At 41.2% G+C, this 18,015-nt stretch overlaps 4 protein-coding genes across 6 annotated transcripts in view; 2 read left to right on the top strand and 2 right to left on the bottom strand.

The window, feature by feature from the left end:
- The first annotated feature begins 6,141 nt into the window (after window positions 1-6,141).
- On the top strand, window positions 6,142-9,598 carry LOC115174002 (uncharacterized). 3 transcript variants are annotated; one of them, XM_029732578.1, is made up of 4 exons: window positions 6,142-6,239; window positions 7,018-7,635; window positions 8,708-8,739; window positions 9,127-9,217. In XM_029732578.1, the coding sequence occupies exons 2-4, from the start codon at window positions 7,088-7,090 to the stop codon at window positions 9,129-9,131; spliced, it is 585 nt and encodes a 194-aa protein (XP_029588438.1). In that variant the 5' UTR covers window positions 6,142-6,239; window positions 7,018-7,087; the 3' UTR covers window positions 9,132-9,217. The 3 variants fall into 3 exon arrangements, with proteins under 3 accessions (XP_029588438.1, XP_029588436.1, XP_029588437.1); XM_029732576.1 differs by lacking the exon at window positions 8,708-8,739 and having other exon boundaries at window positions 9,127-9,598; XM_029732577.1 differs by lacking the exon at window positions 8,708-8,739 and having other exon boundaries at window positions 6,168-6,286; window positions 9,127-9,598.
- A 95-nt stretch (window positions 9,599-9,693) lies between these two features.
- Window positions 9,694-11,973, bottom strand: LOC115174003 (chromatin accessibility complex protein 1). Its single transcript, XM_029732579.1, has 3 exons — window positions 11,518-11,973; window positions 11,050-11,176; window positions 9,694-10,947 (listed from the first exon to the last, which is right to left on the bottom strand). Exons 1-3 carry the CDS (start codon window positions 11,668-11,670, stop codon window positions 10,868-10,870), a joined length of 360 nt encoding a protein of 119 aa, XP_029588439.1. The 5' UTR covers window positions 11,671-11,973; the 3' UTR covers window positions 9,694-10,867.
- Window positions 11,974-11,991: 18 nt separating this feature from the next.
- On the top strand, window positions 11,992-14,762 carry LOC115174001 (GATA zinc finger domain-containing protein 1). The gene is made up of 5 exons (XM_029732575.1): window positions 11,992-12,424; window positions 13,075-13,197; window positions 13,293-13,352; window positions 13,485-13,668; window positions 14,059-14,762. The coding sequence occupies exons 1-5, from the start codon at window positions 12,245-12,247 to the stop codon at window positions 14,247-14,249; spliced, it is 738 nt and encodes a 245-aa protein (XP_029588435.1). The 5' UTR covers window positions 11,992-12,244; the 3' UTR covers window positions 14,250-14,762.
- LOC115173999 (cation channel sperm-associated protein 4) overlaps window positions 14,490-18,015 on the bottom strand; it is a 7,774-nt gene continuing 4,248 nt past the window's right edge. The window contains exons 8-11 of the mRNA XM_029732572.1: window positions 17,762-17,924; window positions 15,883-16,097; window positions 15,353-15,515; window positions 14,490-15,209 (exon numbers count right to left, since the gene is read on the bottom strand). Coding sequence (XP_029588432.1) covers window positions 15,039-15,209; window positions 15,353-15,515; window positions 15,883-16,097; window positions 17,762-17,924 — 712 coding nt within the window. The 3' untranslated portion in view covers window positions 14,490-15,038. The remainder of the gene's footprint in view (window positions 15,210-15,352; window positions 15,516-15,882; window positions 16,098-17,761; window positions 17,925-18,015) is intronic.

The following is an 18,015-nucleotide window of genomic DNA, read 5'->3' as shown; positions in this document are numbered from 1 at the left end:
TGTTCCCTGGTAGGCCGTCATTGTAAATAAGAATTTGTTCTTAACCGACTTGCCTAGTTAAAGGTTACATTTAAAACCAACGTAATTAGAGCAGTAAAAATAAATTGTTGGCATACGGTCTGATATTCCACGGCTGTCAGCCAATCAGCATTCAGGGCTGGAACCACCCAGTTTATAAAACGATTTAGTCAGCCAAATCAGGAATGTACGCATGTGAGATACAGTTGCCATAGGGAAGTCATCCGTAAATGCTATGTGTATTTGGTCTTGTACAAAATAACATTAAAGTTAGTAGTTATTGCATGAAATCAAGACTTACATATGCATCGTGGGCTCAGGCCACGATTAGCGCTTTTCTGGGGAAAAGACACAGTGAATAAGAAGTATGTTGATGGGGGTGTTTTCTTGTATTAGAAGGCATATCATGTTAAAAGATCATTGGAACAGTAGCTTTACATTCTAGTCCCAAGCCCTTGCAGGAAAAGGTGCTCTTCATATAAGGCTGAGGGTACAAGTCCTATCAGACGGTCTTTGTATTATCAATATTTTTGATTAAATCGATGTCAAGGAGTTGAGCATTTGATTTTGTGCTGTCAGTCTGAGTATTTGTGGAAAACAAATATCGATAACTAAAGGTTATGAATAATAATAGTCTGTCTTATACATAAAATGACAATAGATCCAATATTTATCTTTATCATGCTTATTTGAGTCGCTGGAATGTGTTTGCATGACATTTTCAAAGGTATTTGAGATGGTTTAGCTTCTCCATTGCTTAGCTTTACCCTGTAGTAGTTTTTGCTTGTATAGCTTTGATTTGGGCAGAACATTGTCTAGATGGGCTGAGAGTAGTAGTAGAGGCTGGATTTTCTATCTTATCCAGCTAAGGTAATGGCTCTGGTATTACAGAGGAAAGTGAAAGCAAACAACGTAAATTACAAAGCGGGTGCTATCTGTGTTCAAACTATTTTATACTGTGGGCAAACAAAAAATATAAAATCGGATGTGTGTACAGAAAGGCCGCTCTCCTTTATCCATCTTCCCTTGAAGTTCTACATTTGAAATAACATCCCTGTTTAGTAGAGTAACTTATTTTCTTAACTCAAATGTAACAATGAATGTACTTAAGGCCAGTGTATTTTGTAATAATAAGTTGTATCCACCTGTAATATATGCTTGTATCATAACTTTTGTTTCTTATGCATGCTCATTAGCTTCAGTCCACAAACCTTAAACTGATTGGCTCCTGAAACTGGGATAAAGTCAAACTTCAGTCTTTGTTTTCCTAAGTTCCTTAGCACAGGCTAACATCACCTATTGTCAAATAATTAATTCCCCTTCAGTCATCACATTGAATAGACATGAGTAAGAAACTGATTATAGTCTCATACATCTTGTTCATCAGAAAGCAAAATGTTATGATTTCTTAGTTAGCTTTCAAATGTATCACAGGAACATTTAGACTTCTATAAAATTAAAACATTTTTGCTACATAAAGTGTCGCACCGGTGCAAAGATCGGTCTGTTTTAACTTTTTTCCTTTGTTTGTGTGTGAGGTGTTGGTTTTTGGCTTATGCTTGTCTTGGTTCTGATATTCCACTACAGTACACACTAGATAGTTTTATGGAAAATGACTAATGCTGTCTCAGGCAACTAATCCAACATCTAATTTTGTGTTGACACCTTTCTTGGAATGTCTGCGAATGTCAAAGTTCTTAAGATACTTATGATCTCTAACATGACGTGACGCTGTCTCAGTGCCATGGCTTCAGCATGTCCTGCTATGATGAGCGTCCCATATCTCAGTCTTCTCTCCCCCTTGAGTAAACGGCATGATTGCTTTATAGTATTCTTTGGTTGAGCTGATTCCAAGCACTAGGCCAGGATTGTCCTCATGCCAAGCTTGACCCCCTATGATCCACAGTGATGGGATCCAATTTAAAAAGAGAACAGAGCCTTCATAGCGCTTCACCAAACTAATGCCATGTATGTGCATTTAACATGCAGGACTGACATGGATATGTTATCCTTCTGAAAGAATTGAGGGCTTCAGAATGACTTGGCTTTTTATATACCAACTTAGTAAACTACCTCAAAACGGTCTCGGGTGCTAGTGTTTATCCCTAATTTATGACGAAGACAAAGATCAATTGTAGTGACCAAACAACATAAGCCAATACTGTGTATTAGATAGACATTATTTTACAACCCAAAAATGTATTACAGATTAACTTTACATACTAAAACAAAGTTCAAAGGACCAAATTTTGTAATTGCAGTTGAAGTCTCAATGTTATTATATATGCATGCTAGTCCTCTTATTTTTTAGAAATGTAGTGAAAACAAAAATAACCAATGAACGCTTAGCTAGCAGAAACTGAGTTGGGAGTTGTTTGCGTAGCAATATAAACTGTAGTCATGACTGGATGATATATTGACGTGCCAATCGAATGGCTATTTAGATGGATGAATAATCACGTACTAGTCCTGCTATAAGTTTTTGGTAGCATTTAATATTAACAATGGGCTGCAGATGGGAGAAGCTTGTCAATGGGATGATGTATGCAGAGCAATAACTACTGAAGTCCAAGCTAAGGTTGTGATTTGCTTGACTAGGTGTAATGCAAGTCTCACCTAGTGAATGAACCCTGCCTTGTGATCTAGAGTCGACTACAGCAGGCCTCAGACTCGGTGGCGTCTTTCATTCAGCCTTTAAGAGATGACAAGGATGTCTGAGAAATGGAATGTAGCTTAGCAATCAAATGGTCCACAGTTAAAGCTTACTAAGGGTCTGACACAATCTGCATCTTTAAGTGATTTTATCCAGTACCGCAATAAAACCGCCAAGGCTTTTATTTCATTTATTACCAGTTTTAATCTGTTCTTACACCCAGAAAAAGGAAAATAACTATCCAAACTATTAATTATCCACATTGGTAATGTTTTAGATGTATTTTTGCATGATACATTTTACGAAGTGAATACATTTGAACTACACTTTCCTCAATGTTTTGTACATTGTGACATGATATACAGATGTAGCCTACTGGCATATTTCAGTCACTTAAGATAATCTGATAGCCCAATGGAAAGGTACAAAAAAGGTATGGAAATTTAATTCCAGTTCTGTCATTGTCATCTGAAAACATCACATGTTTTTATGGTGTTGTGTGCCTTTTTAGCGATTTATTTTCCACCTATCCTATTTGAGTTGCTCACCCATATTTGATTTACAGCGCCACATAAAATAATTTCCACATTATCATGCAACCTTGAGTGAAGACGCTGCATAGAATGATCAGTATTTGTGTTTTGCACTTTCAAAGCAGTTTAAAAAAATGTCCGCTAAAAGGCTGGGCAGACAGAAAAATTAATAAAACAAGGTATTTTATGCTATCAATATGAATAATATGACTGAAGAGCTTTTCTAAAAAGGTAAAGATATATCTATATATATTCACAAAGTACCTCATAAGCCTGACAAATGCTGCATTGAATTTTCTCATTTTTTATTTTGTCTTCATATTGTCCAATAAAATGTAAATATCCCCTCTGGGAGGTTTGATTGTCACAAGGCTGTGCATATGCCATGCAAAACCAGTTCACTGTCAAACATTTAAATGGTATTTTCTGAACCTGAAGCCAAAATAAATGGTTGTGTGAGATTGTGTCATGAATGTACTTTTCTTAAATACATTTATCATCATTCTAAATTGTAGCCACATACTTTCCATGTTTTGCTTGTTAGGATGCTGTGAGTGTCCAAAGATCCCAAAAAATTGGTTTCTGTCACCTGAGGAATTAATTTCATTTTCCATCAACAAAACTATGGCGACTCCATACTGTTCAACGTGACCGTTGACTCCGGTATTGCCATGAAAGGGCTGTATCTGCAACTGTTTGTCCGCCCTATCTTATTCTCCCACACCTTTGTCTTAAGATGGCCTTAGAACTTCAAATGGGGTACCTTCTAGTATATTTGGCCTTAAGTACAAAATGATGCACTAGAATCCACACCTTGAGAAACCATGTCATGCATGCGCCATTGCCACATATCTACCTCCTATGAATGTAAGTGTCCTGGAGATGCAGTCATCTGATTTTAATTTGTTCTGTTACTTTTTATTTATGACAATCATCCTTGAATTATCAATTAAATATTTTTGAAAAGCCCTACATTTCCTTATGTCTTGACTTTTCACAGTAAACACTATCCAGGACATACCATTTCTGTTTTAACCCATCATTGATTTTTTTCTTTTTAAATGTCAATGTAAGCCATTAAGGAGCAAAGTGACCAAATACTCTTTGCAAAGGCAGTCCTGCACAGTACAGTGAACTCAAACCTCCCTCGCGTGTCATTTAGATTTAAAGTTTTCTCTCTTACCACATGCCAAAACTGAATTTGCTGTCATATCTATCACGGAGAGATCTTTTTGGTGCTGGTTTATTTGTTCGATCCACTGCTAAGCAGCTCCTCCTTGTTATAGTTGTTGTCGTAAAGTGTCAGTTTTGATGTCTATTACTTTTTTGTTAACAATTATGATTACAAACGAGAGATGCTGTAAAACCCTGATAGAAAACAATGTGAATACGTTTCACTTAATATAGTTAACTCTGGCTTGACTGTAAATTGCATTAATTCATAAAAATGTCAAGTTTCTTCAAACGTTTGTCTTTTACTATGTATATTAAGATGTGAATGGTTTGATCTTGTCCCTTGATGTACATATGAATAACTGCTCATGGTGCTTGTAGGTGGACATTATAGATTCTGCAAGTTAATCATTTAGTATGACACATTTTTGGCTTCATGAACCACATGTTCCCAGTGAAATGACACAGTCCATCTTTAGCTGTTTTTGCCATTCCTATTTACTTACGTCAGTGCTAGACTTTTCCAAATACACCCCTTGCAGCCTTTTCTATTTTACTGCCAAAACAGCACTCCCTAAACATACACAGATGGTGTCCATAAATCCTAATATGATTTAGTATTTGTTTAAATGAGGTGCTATAGTTTTTATTTCAGCCATAAAGTCTATTTGTTTTTGTTTTTTACTGCCCCCAAAAGTACAGTAGTCTACACCTAGCAGTGTTTTTTTTCTTTCTTTTTTTCACCTCTCGAAATGGATCGGACTGTTGCATGTGCACCATCTATATTAGATTGTGCCGTTCAAGCCCAAGAGAATGGGAGTAAAGACTGCCGATTTCCTAAAATACATATGCTACGGAATACTGCTTGATTTAGAACTCTTGCGGTATACAATCAACTGACAAACTTTAATTTGGGGCCGACTTTTTCCCATGTATTCTACTTGAGTCCATGTCAAGTCTGCAGGACACAACCTGCGCATAAAATATATTTCACTATTAAAAAGTCAATTTTCAGAAGATATATTTATAGGACAAATTATTAGGTAATTTTTGTATTAGTTGGCTTCTAAAATTACAGCTGTCAGTACCACATAATTAATAAACCAGATAAGTAAAAGTACCAATTTAAGAAACCGAATTACACTTTACAAGCAAAATTACACTACAAAATCGCAGTCTGTTGGTATTCGACAAATTCATGGTGCTTTGCTTGTTCTTCGGCCTGGTCTCATAGACTAGACGTAACATAGTAAACGTAAATCCGGGATACTCTTATGTTTGTATGTAGGGTGGGTGAGCCTATAACACGAACGTCTAGAAACCCAAAGGTTGAGAGTTCAAATCGGATCATGGACAATTTTTGTTAATTAGCAACTTTTCAACTACTCACTTTTTTTCACTGCTTTGCAACTACATAGCATATTAGCTAACCCTAACCCAAACCATTTAACTAACCTTAACCCAAACTCCTAGTTTAGCTAACCCAAACCATTTAACTAACCTTAACCCAAACTCCTAGTTTAGCTAACCCAAACCATTTAACTAACCTTAACCCAAACTCCTAGTTTAGCTAACGTTAGCCACCTAGCTAGAATTCGTAACATATCATACGAAATGGGTGATGGACTTCTACAAATGAATATATACCATACGAAATGTAACATGCATATCATACTAAATTATGTCTCGGATTTACGTACAGAATAATACGAAATGCTCTGACACCAGGCTGTTCAACCCGCTGAGAGAGAAAGAGGGAGAGAGCGAGTCATACTTTCCAAAAGCTCACCATGTGTAATTTGACTTCACTTGCACAAGCGACGGACTAAACTGCGTACGTCTCCGGAATTTTCTTCTATAAGGTAATCTTTGGAGTAAAACATTTGCAATACGCCGTTTGATTACATTTGTAAGTATGATCTTGCTTTGCTTGACAGTTTAGAGAAGCTATTGTATAAACGTGAAGATACGACAAATTATGACAGTTTGCAGAATGAACCGATTGCAGTGCTGAACGATTGGGATTTTTTTACACCGCCTGGCGGTAATGATTCGATTCACCCCAATTTTGTTTTAACCAAATATCTAAATGATTGTTTATTCATAACATAAGCAGTGGAGTAGCCCACTGTGTTTGCATTTAGTTTTTTATATTTCACCTATGTCCAGGTGGTTGCATTAAGATGTATTTAACAGTGATGGTCCCACAACATTATTGCAAAGCATTGTAGGCTTACATTTGTACTGTAAGTACCAGGGAAATACTTTTAAACACATATTGTCGCCTGCAGCACGGACATAACATGGAAAACTGGTTAGACAGTCTGCCCTAGTGCCACCATGCCAAACATTACTGTTAGACCACCCTACTGGCAGGAAGAAAATACACAGGGAAAAGTAGGTGACAGTTGTTCAAGAACGGATTAAAGTCACTAACCTCTGTCTGCAGAACATAATGTATATGAGAAATACAGAAAAGTTACTGTGAACTGTAATGTTCAAAACAAAGAGTCCTGTGGCTTGGAAATGAGCTCATGTTTTCCTGGATGAATGATTCACTGCTGGACTGGTACCATGTTTATTTCTAACGGCACAAATTAGGTCTATCTAAATGACAATGCCCATTGCATTACTCCTCAGGCCCAGTAGCCTTGCTTGCCAGGCTAATAGACACACTGCTGGGGAACAAGACTAGTCCAGCTACATCGTGATGCAGTGGCTCCAGGATGGAACAACTAGCTGGGCTTGGCTCTGCCTCTATTGCTGCCTCCTGAGTGCCTGGTACCCGGTGGGGGCGGAGGTGGGACCCACGCCCGTCCCAGAGTCCGGGGAGCCCATGCAGGGAGACTGGGAGTGGGGCTCCGGTTCCTTAAACCTCCAGGATCTACTCCACAGTTTCCCTGCCGACAGCCCTTTTGTGACAGAGACTCCGGAGAACCCTGTCAACTGCTCCCAGCGCTTCTGGCTGCCCTCGGCCTCCCCAGTTTGCTGGGACGACATCGCCGGGCCGGAGGAGTTTGAGCAGTCTCGTCTGCTGGTGCTCCAGAATAGGGCGGCCCTGCAGGCGGTGTCCCTGGCCAGCGAGGTGGTGGTAGAGGGGGGAACTTCAGCCTCGTTTAAACAGCAGGCCTTGGAGGACTTGCAGGTGGTGAGGGCGGACTACCTGAACGTGACAGAGACGACGGAGACCATGCAGAAGGTGTTCCTCACACTGGAGGAGAAGAGGAAGGAGGGGACGGAGCACTGGACCTTCTCAAGGTGAGGGGATGGAGCACTGGACCTTCTCAAGGTGAGGGGGAGGGGATGGAGCACTGGACCTTCTCAAGGTGAGGGGGAGGGGATGGAGCACTGGACCTTCTCAAGGTGAGGGGGAGGGGATGGAGCACTGGACCTTCTCAAGGTGAGGGGGAGGGGATGGAGCACTGGACCTTCTCAAGGTGAGGGGGAGGGGATGGAGCACTGGACCTTCTCAAGGTGAGGGGGAGGGGATGGAGCACTGGACCTTCTCAAGGTGAGGGGGAGGGGATGGAGCACTGGACCTTCTCAAGGTGAGGGGGAGGGGACGGAGCACTGGACCTTCTCAAGGTGAGGGGAGGGGACGGAGCACTGGACCTTCTCAAGGTGAGGGGGAGGGGACGGAGCACTGGACCTTCTCAAGGTGAGGGGGAGGGGACGGAGCACTGGACCTTCTCAAGGTGAGGGGGTAGATTCACTCACTGCACCACAGCACTGAGTTGGCCCCTAGTCTTGTTCCACCTGCTGTTTGTGGATGGCATGGTAGGCTTGCTCTAGGCTTTACTCCTAAAGAATGAATACTCAAGCCCTCATATCAATGCCCTTCTTAACACAGTGATTTTGTTTGTTAATGGCATAGTAAAACTATTGCGAAATTCAATGATTGTAGAAGCTAGTTCATCAAAGGGAATTTAGTGAACTTCCTCTAGGGACTTGTGCAAGCAGGATAATGTGTAGGGAATTTGTAAGTCGCTCTGGATAAGAGCGTCTGCTAAATGACGTAAATGTAAATGAGTGAGGGAACTAAAGGATCAATCAATCAATCAAATGTATTTATAAAGCCCTTTTTACATCAGCCGATGTCACAAAGTGCTATACAGAAACCCAGCCTAAAACCCCAAACAGTAAGCAATGCAGATGTAGAAGGGTATGTGGTGCTTTCTGCTCCAACCAGCATTGTTGAATTCCTAGCAGATGAAGTCATGCATGATCAACCACTAGTCAGGACCTGTCCTACTGAGTAGAGGGGTCATAGAACAGAACGGGAACAGTCGTCCAAACACCGCTTGAATCATTTCACATTCTACTTTTTCAGCCCTCCCCACATCTGGCTGAACCAAACTCCTGGTATGAGATTCATTACAAATCATTACAATGCAATTTAATGAGATCAGACTTTCTCTTTCTAGTACGATACAGTTTGAACCAATCTCGCTGTTATTTGTTTATTCGGATCCCCATTAGCTTTTGCCGAAGCAGTAGCTATTCTTCCTGGGGTCCACACAAAAACAAAAACATGACAAGTAACAAAACACTGTTACACCGATAGACAAGAACAGTCACACACTCATAAAATACAAAGATATACAAGTAAATACTAATGTGTGTGTAATTGATAGTGTGTCAATGTAAATATTTAGGAGCTCAGAGTACATTATGGTAAAATGTATGAAACCTGTTTTTAGGTTCATGTGTATGAGAACCTTTTGTGATTTTATAAATGTCTGTTTCTAGTATAAAGGAGCACATTGCCAAAACGAAGGACTCCATCAATGGAAAAGACAACGTGGCAGCCCTCCTAGAGGAACAGTTCTCCAGCCTAGAGAAGTCTTTACACATCATGCAACTCCGACTTGACAAACTAATGGCACAGTGAATGATGTGTTCTTTAGGCTATTTTTTTGTCAGCTTTTGAATGAACTGTACCATCATGTAATATATCCCACTAACAATGCATGCAAACTCAGGGTTAAAAAAAACCTTTACAAAGCATGAGGTGCACTTTCTCTGTATATGAACTAGGTATTTTATTCCTCCGTAGTCACATTCCTATTAGGTGTATTTTAATCCTATCTGAAACCCAAACTGCATGCAAAGCCTACAGCATCAGGGAGATTTTGATGGAAATAAAATCTATTTTTATACTCAGCATGCACACCTGTTCCATAAAGAGATGTTATTTATTGAAGTAAAACTGTGTGACATACAGTGTGGTATAAAATTGTAACATTTATATGTAAATGCTTTGTTGCAACAAGGTGAAAACAATAATGCAACACAAATAGGGAATGACGCCTAATCTGTATAGCATGAAGATTTTATTTTAATTAACTAAACTATGGAACACAAAAACATACAAAAGGCAAGTCTCCATCGTTAGATGGGATGAAATTGATGTTACAAACACTTGTAGAAAATATATACACAGCGGTTGAAGTTCAGTGCATTCTTTCCATTTGAGACAATACACGCTACAGCTTTCAACCACACACAGTAGCATATTTACACTTTGATTTAATAAATGTAGCATTAAGTCTGTTTGTGATGATTTTGTTTTTTGTCCAGTCTTCACATAAACCTAAATATTGCAATGCCTGTCCTCGTAAAGTCATCACAATCTGAGAGGAGCTGTTACTAAAAAATGAAATAAGAGATTCGATATTAAATTAGTGCTGCCTGCAACCACCCAGTACTGAAACTACCAATGGTTTTGACTGAGTAATATGGTAAATATATCACATTAAACACAGCAAAAGTCTAAAGTGTCGGTTTGCATGTGTAGATCTCTAAAGATTAGTTAGCAACATTGTTTATGAATGAAAGGTATATCATACAAAAAGTCATATCAAGTAGATAGTCTGCATTAGCAAAGACTGCACATTGGGGTTCCTCTTTATAAAAAGGACACAACCAATGAGTCAATTTGGTTTGACCTGAGAACTGCATGGCTTGTATGGAATACCTGATTTGTTCAACCTTTGCTTCAAGATCTTGTTTAGAAAAATAATGGCCAAAACAGATGAAAGCTTGCACTATTTGCACCGAGTGGTATCAAAACCACAGACGTTTCTCTTTGGCAGCAGGTGATTGCTGGAGGGGGAATATGGGGGTGGAATCACCGAGTGGTATCAAAACCACAGACGTTTCTCTTCGGCAGCAGGTGATTGCTGGAGGGGGGAATATGGGGGTGGAATCATGGTCAACATATGATTAGGATTTTAACGCTTTATCTGTAGTCAACTCACATACTGATTCTTTCTGACCCCAAACTGGATAACCATTATCCGGATGACTGGGCTACTAATGGTAGTAAACATAATATACTCTAGTACGTCTCAGGGAAGATGTAGGCCTACACAATGCCATCACCTGGAAGTAGTATGGATGTAATCTACTTCAGGAATGAGCTGGAGAAAAAAAGATTCAACAGACTCCATGCTAGCAACCACTGTTGCTTGAAGGGTTGCTTGTCTTTTCAATTGTCTGCTTCCTCTATTGGATTTTCCTCTATGAGCTTCAGGTAATCTCGAGCGAATATCTTCTTTGGTAGGATATCTGCAACAGTATAATGAACAGATAGTCAATATTGACTATCTACTGTATGCTCAGAGAGAAGAGAATGTAAGTCAACGTGGTGGTGGCAACACTAGTTCTTACCTGTGAGGAACTGAAAAGTCTCTGTTCCCGCAACAGTATTGGCCAGATCACTGTACAAGAGTGTCTTATTGTCTTTCCCCGATCCATTGTTGAACGAGGACAGAGCCAAGTACTGAACGAACAGTTCCTACAAGACACGAGTGTTATGAATGAAATTGTTATTACATAGGACAGTTCCCATTTATTAACAGTGACACTATAGTGGAGGCCAGTCTTCTATTTACAAGGCTCTGATGGATGTAAAGTACATTCTATTTACATCCTATTTTGGTTGAGGCTCTACAGCCATGTCAGTGCAGGGCTAGCTGGCTAACTGTTACAGCCATTCTGGGTTTCTTCACGAGCTTGAACTAATGGAAGTAGCTAGCTACTACTGCCTATATGAAAATGCCTTACTGCAAAACTAGCTAGCGGGCCTAGCTATTGGCTAGCTAGCATAACTACGCCAGTAAACTAAACTCAACGTACTGTTGCTTTGGTGGTGATGAGAAGAGCCTCTTGGTTGATGCTTGAGACGTCGGGAGAACTTTTCATGATCAGTTTCACGCGAGTCATTGGAAGAGAGATGCCTTTGCTGTTAGATGCATGATGAACTTTGTCTTCCGCGTTGTCTCCAGACATGTTTACATGGATAAGGACGTTTCTTCAGTGGTACTGGTAGCAACGGTTGCTATACAGTTGCGAGGAGTGGAAGTTCCCCGCTACTTTTTGATCAGTGACGTAGTAAGCTTGCTTGGATCGTTTTATTCTTCTCTCACCCAAAACTAAAGTAGCTACCTACCGAATGTACTTCTGTTTCAGACAATATTATCGTTTTTTTTTTTGCTTGATTTTTATTTTTACAAAGAATTAGCTAAGCGTTTATAAGCCTGCCTGCTATGTAAATATAAGGCTGCCGATACACTCCATCACAGTAGGAGGCGCAATAACGTTACACTTTGCTAAGTGCTCCAACACGTCACTAGCTATCTGAAAGAAGGAAAATACATTTTTCGGACAGGTTATCTGTGTTGTTCCTTTAAACATAGCTTTCGATTATTGCTGGTGTTATTTGATTTGCATTCTGTATCTGTTTGTCTGCGCGAGCGGACGAGTGGCTCTTTTTTGTTGTTGCTGATGTTGTTAGCCAGAAAGCAGTTAGCTAAATAGCTAGCTAGCTTCTGCATTCATCATTTCGCTGGCCAACACTTTCAAGATGCCTCTGGGTTTGAAACCATGTTGCGCTGTCTGCAAAACAAACTCATCGTCTATGTGGAAAAAGGGAAACCAAGGAGAGATCCTGTGCAATAACTGTACGGGGAAGAGCACCAGCAGTGGAGCATCTGGACCATCGGTGTCCTCCAACACACTACAGAATAATGGCGGGGGCAAGCAGGTTGTTTGTCGTTTTGAGCACATACACTAAGTGGACAAAACATTAGGAACACCTACTCTTTCCATACCAAGTGAATCCAGGTGAACGCTGATTCCTTATTGATGATGTCACCTGTTAAATCCACTTCAATCGGTGTAGATGAAGGGGATGACAGGTTAAATACATATTTTTAAGCCGTGAGACATGGGTTGTGTATGTGTGTCATTCCGAGGGTGAATGGGCAAGACTAAAGTGTTAAGTGCCTTTGAACGGGGTATGGAACTAGGTTGTGTCGAGCTGCAACGCTGCTAGGTTTTTCACGATCAACAGTTTCTCATGTGCATCAAGAATGGTCCAGCCAACCTGACACAACTGTGGGAGGCATTGGCGTCAACATGGCCAGAATCCCCGTGGAATGCTTTCGACCACTTGTACAGTCCATGCCCCGATGAATTGAGGCTGTTCTGAAGGCAAAAGGGGGTGCATCTCAATATTAGGAAGGTGTTCCTAATGTTTTGTGCACTCAGTGTACATAGGCCTGCACTATAAAGTACTGTACTGTGCTCCCCTTAGTGACTGTAACTCCATACTATTATATTTACAAGACAAAACAGAAAACAATACATGCATGTTTACACATTGTCACCCTGATGGACACATCTTGCCCACAGTCTAAACAAGAGATCCACAGGAGATCAGCACGGCTGAGGAGCACCAAGTACAAAGCCCCTGCCTCTGAGAAAAAGGTGTCTACCAAAGGAAAAGGCAGAAGACACATATTCAAACTAAAAAATGTAAGTATATTATTAGTTGAAATACACAGGAACTCTCTTTTTGTTGGATTGTCAGAAGTCACAGGTGGTCAAATCAGTGATCCTCCCCCCCACAGCCAATCAAAGCACCAGAATCTGTTTCCACAATCATCACATCAGAATCAGTCTTTTATAAGGTATGTTTACTTTTTATAAATCCTTTCTGTACAATATGTTAGCAAACATAACAAACGTATCTGTTGTATAATGTATGCCACAGATATGTATAGCTGTCAGCAACCGTTCTGCCTTCGTGTGTCATTGTGCAGGGTGTGTATTATCAGATGGGAGACGTCATCAAAGTGACAGACGAGGATGATGGGAGGCCGTACTATGCACAGATCAGAGGTTTCATCCAGGACCAGTACTGTGAGAAGAGTGCCGCGTTGACTTGGTTGATACCAACCCAGGCCAGTCCTAAAGACCTGTTTGATCCAGCCACTTACATTGTTGGTGAGTGATGATTGAATCTAAGTATCTCGCATTTTTTAAAGTTACATTTGAGCACACAGAAATAAAAGTTATGTCTCTTTTTGAACATTGTGTATATGGGAGTAATGTCACAGTAGACTCAAAGACGACTACTAGCTGATCATGTTTCCATTACTGATTTTCTGATTGTGTCTATAGGTCCAGAGGAGGATCTGCCCAGGAAGATGGAGTACTTGTTTCCATTACTGATTTTCTGATTGTGTCTATAGGTCCAGAGGAGGATCTGCCCAGGAAGATGGAGTACTTGTTTCCATTACAGATTTTCTGATTGTGTCTATAGGTCCAGAGGAGGATCTGCCCAGGAAGATGGAGTACTTGTTTCCATTACTGATTTTCTGATTGTGTCTATAGGTCCAGAGGAGGACCTGCCCAGGAAGATGGAGTACTTGGAGTTTGTGTGCCACGCTCCCTCGGAGTACTTCAAGTCCAGGAGCTGCCCGTACCCCACCATTCCTATCCGTCCAGAGAAGGGCTACATCTGGACCCATATTGGACCCACGCCGGCCATCGCTATCAAAGAATCATTTGGCAACAGCAATTAGCCGCTGGGCCATTTAACATGAAGATATTAACTTTGTCTGCTAGTTTGCTAGAACAAGGCACTTGACCCAAATTGCTCCAGGGTCGCTGTTGATAATGGCAGACCCCGGCCATGACTCACTCTCTGAGTGGTTCAGGGTGAGTTGGGACATGCAAAAAAACATTTCCAATTCACACGTGTATTAATACACACTTGTACAAGTATGAAATGGGACAAATAAACACCCACATAATAATAATTATTATAGTCTGAATATGGAAAGTGTTTAATTCGACGTTTACAAACCCTTCTAAGTCAAACCCTTCCAACAGTACAGGGACGGACCCATGAAATGATCATCCTGAGGTGACAGTCAGACATGGGATTGATTTTGTATTCGGTAATAAATGTGGAAAATACCTTTTTCATAAGCTTTGTACTAGAATGTTTTTCAAACATATCATTTTTATTTAGACATCTGTGCAATACATGTGTAGTGTTATATTATACCTAAAAATAAAAGTATTTATAAAGATGCTGTTCATAGACTCCAAGTTCTATCCCTTTTGGTATATATTTTTTAGATACTTTGAAACCTTTGATCATTTACCTCAGTCAGTCTTTTTTATCAAGAAACTAAATCTTCTTTGATGTCACATTACATGGTCAATGTTGATCTGCATGTGGAAATGTGTGCAGCAAGCCTGAGTCTGATTTAGCCATGTAATCTATCATTATCTTTGAGACCATTTCAGCTAATCAGTAAAGCCAAATGATTGGGGACATGAAGAAATTCCTGTTAAAAGTATGTTCAGCCTGTGTTGTGGTGTGTGCTGGGAGTGTTACTGTGTCCTGCATCCATATGTGTAGAAGTAGACTGGTAGTACATCTGGCTGTCCATGGACAGCCTCATGGCTGTGTGACGCATGTTCCCCTTCTGGAACAGGTGAGCAGATGCTGTGTTCGAGTCTATGACATGAGCCTGAAACACAGAGACACGTAACAGAATAGTGAATGTAAGCTTATAGACAACTCTAGGAAGAGTCATTTAAACTATTGTGTACCCATAAAGCTCTGGTCAAAATGAGTGCACTACATAGGGTGCCATGTCCACTGCCTTCCTACCTTCTCCAGGGTGATGAGGGTGGACAGTATGTCTCCGGTGCGGCCTGTGGCGATATCATTATTCAATAGGTTGTCCTGGAGGGTCGCAGCCATATGGTTCCTCATCATCACCTCCTGCTCTTGCTTTACGTTGAACGACAGGCTGTGCACCTCCTCCACTATACTGTGGATAAACACATACCCGTGGTCGGACATATACCTACAGTACATCCACTGTACAAAGACAAGATTTTTTTTCATTAAAGACACCATCTTTACTTATGGGAGAAAAAAATTGTCTAATTGAATTCAGAAAAATAGAGATTGAAAAACAATTTCTTGGTATCACAATTACTTTATGGAACTCTTCTTTTACCAGGTAAATTGACTGAGAACACAATTTACAGCAACGACCTGGGGAATAGTTACAGGGAGAGGAGGGGGATGAATGAGCCAATTGGAAACGTAAATCAGTTACTGTGATGGACGATGAAAAAATGTATAGTGGCTTCAATAGCTTCTAGCTAGAACAGAGACTTCCGTTACCCTACCTGTCCAGCTCTTGTCTTATCTCCCTGTAGGCAGCCATGTTCTTCTGCATAGCAGCCATGACAAGGGCCAGCTCTTCGAAGGTGTCCATGGTCAGGTTCTCTAGACAGCTCGCCTTCCAGGGCTTCTGGCGCCGGGTCATGTTGGACTTGGTCACCACCTCCTCCACGTGGATGGTGCTCTGGTCCGCCAAGCCTCCCGTGTCCTCTGGAATCAGCTGTGTGAGAGGGGACGGGTTGAGGAGAGAGGACTAAATACACAGGAAACTACGAAAGAGCAGTGGTCGTATTGATGATTTTGAAAGGCAGCTAGCTTGTAATAATCAGTATACAACTCATCACGCATACCCACCCCCTTTGAAAGGCTGGTCATGGCTCATATCAACACCATCATGTTGGAAACCTTAGACCCACTCCAATTCGCATACCACCCCAACAGATCCACAGATGACGCATTCTCTATTGCACTCCACACTGCCCTTTCCTACCTGGATAAAAGGAACACCTATGTGACAACGCTGTTCATTCACTAGAGCTCAGCGTTCAACACCATAGTTACCACAAAACCCATCACTAAGCTAAGGATCCTGGGACTAAACACCTCCCTCTGCAACTGGACCATGGACTTCCTGACGGGCCACCCCCAAGTGGTAAGGGTAGGCAACAACACATTTGCCATGCTGATCCTCAACACTGGGGCCCCTCCGGGGTGCGTGCTTAGTCCCCTCCTGTGCTTCCTGTTCACCCACGACTGCTCTGCCAAGCACGACTCCAACACCGTCATTAAGTTTGCTGATGAGACAACAGTGATCACCAACAACGATGAGACAGTCTATAGGGAGGTGGTCAGAGACCTGGCAGTGTGGTGCCAGGACAACAACCTCTCCCTCAATGTAAGCAAGACAAAGGAGCTGAAAGTGGACTATAGGAAAAAGGAGGACCGAACAGGCTGCCATTAACATTGACGGGGTTGAAGTGGAGCGGGTCGAGAGTTTCAAGTTCCTTGGTGTCCACATCACCAACAAACTATCATGGTCCAAACACACCAAGACAGTCGTGAAGAGGGCACAACAACACCTTTTCCCCCTCAGGAGACTGAAAAGATTTGGCATGGGTCCCCAGATCCTCAAAAAGTTCTACAGCTGCACCATCGAGAGCATCCTGACCGGTTGCATCACCGCCTGGTATGGCAACTGCTCGGCATCTGACCGTGAGGCGCTACAGAGGGCAGTGTGTACGGCCCTGTACATCACTGGGGCCAAGCTTCTTGACATCCAGGACCTATTTACTAGGCGGTGTCAGAGGAATACCTAAAAAATGGTCAGACTCCAGTCCCCCAAGTCATAGGCTGTTAACTCACGGCAAGCGGTACAGGAGCACCAAGTCTAGGTCCAAAAGGCTCCTTAACAGCTTCTACCCCCAAGCCATAAGACTGCTGAACAATCAATCAAATGGCCACCTGGACTATTTACATTTACCCCCCCACTCACTGTTTATTATCTATAAATAGTCACTTTTCAAATTACCTCGACTAACTTGTACCCCTGGGTACCTGTACCCGCTGTATATAGCCTCATTATTGTTATGTAATTTTCTTGTTACTTTTACATTTTATTACATTTTTGTATTTTTTTTTCACTTTACTTTATTTAGTAAATATTTTCTTAACTCTATTTCTTTAACTGCATTGTTGGTTAAGGGCTTGTAAGTAAGAATTTCACGGTATTCGTTGTATTCGGCCATGTGACAAATAACATTTTATTTTATTTGATCAACAATACACATTTATGAGGGTCAAGAAGAAGTTACAGACAGTGCCTTGATTTAAATAACACTACGTGACAAACACTAAATGTGAAAAGGGAAAGAGTGACAGACTAACCGCCGCCGGCGAACACTCGTTCGAATTCTTATCGTCGTAGTCGGGCATGGAGATCTCAAGGTTGGTGGTTACCACGGCAACGAGAAGGTTGGCGAAGATGAAGGCTCCGCCAGTGAGGAAGATGAAAAAGTAGAGAGAAGCTCCGTACATCAGCCCCTCATCACTACAGTGCAGAGAGAAAGGACAACACTTACCACATAAGGACAAAATACATAGAACTATGTCTACAATATGTAGGCATTTTCACATAAGCT

This window comes from Salmo trutta, chromosome 34 (genome assembly GCF_901001165.1).
Source record: "Salmo trutta chromosome 34, fSalTru1.1, whole genome shotgun sequence".
NCBI classification, from domain to species: domain Eukaryota; kingdom Metazoa; phylum Chordata; class Actinopteri; order Salmoniformes; family Salmonidae; genus Salmo; species Salmo trutta.
The sequence above is the reverse complement of the archived record's forward strand: the minus strand, read 5'-3'. Positions and strand labels throughout refer to the sequence as shown.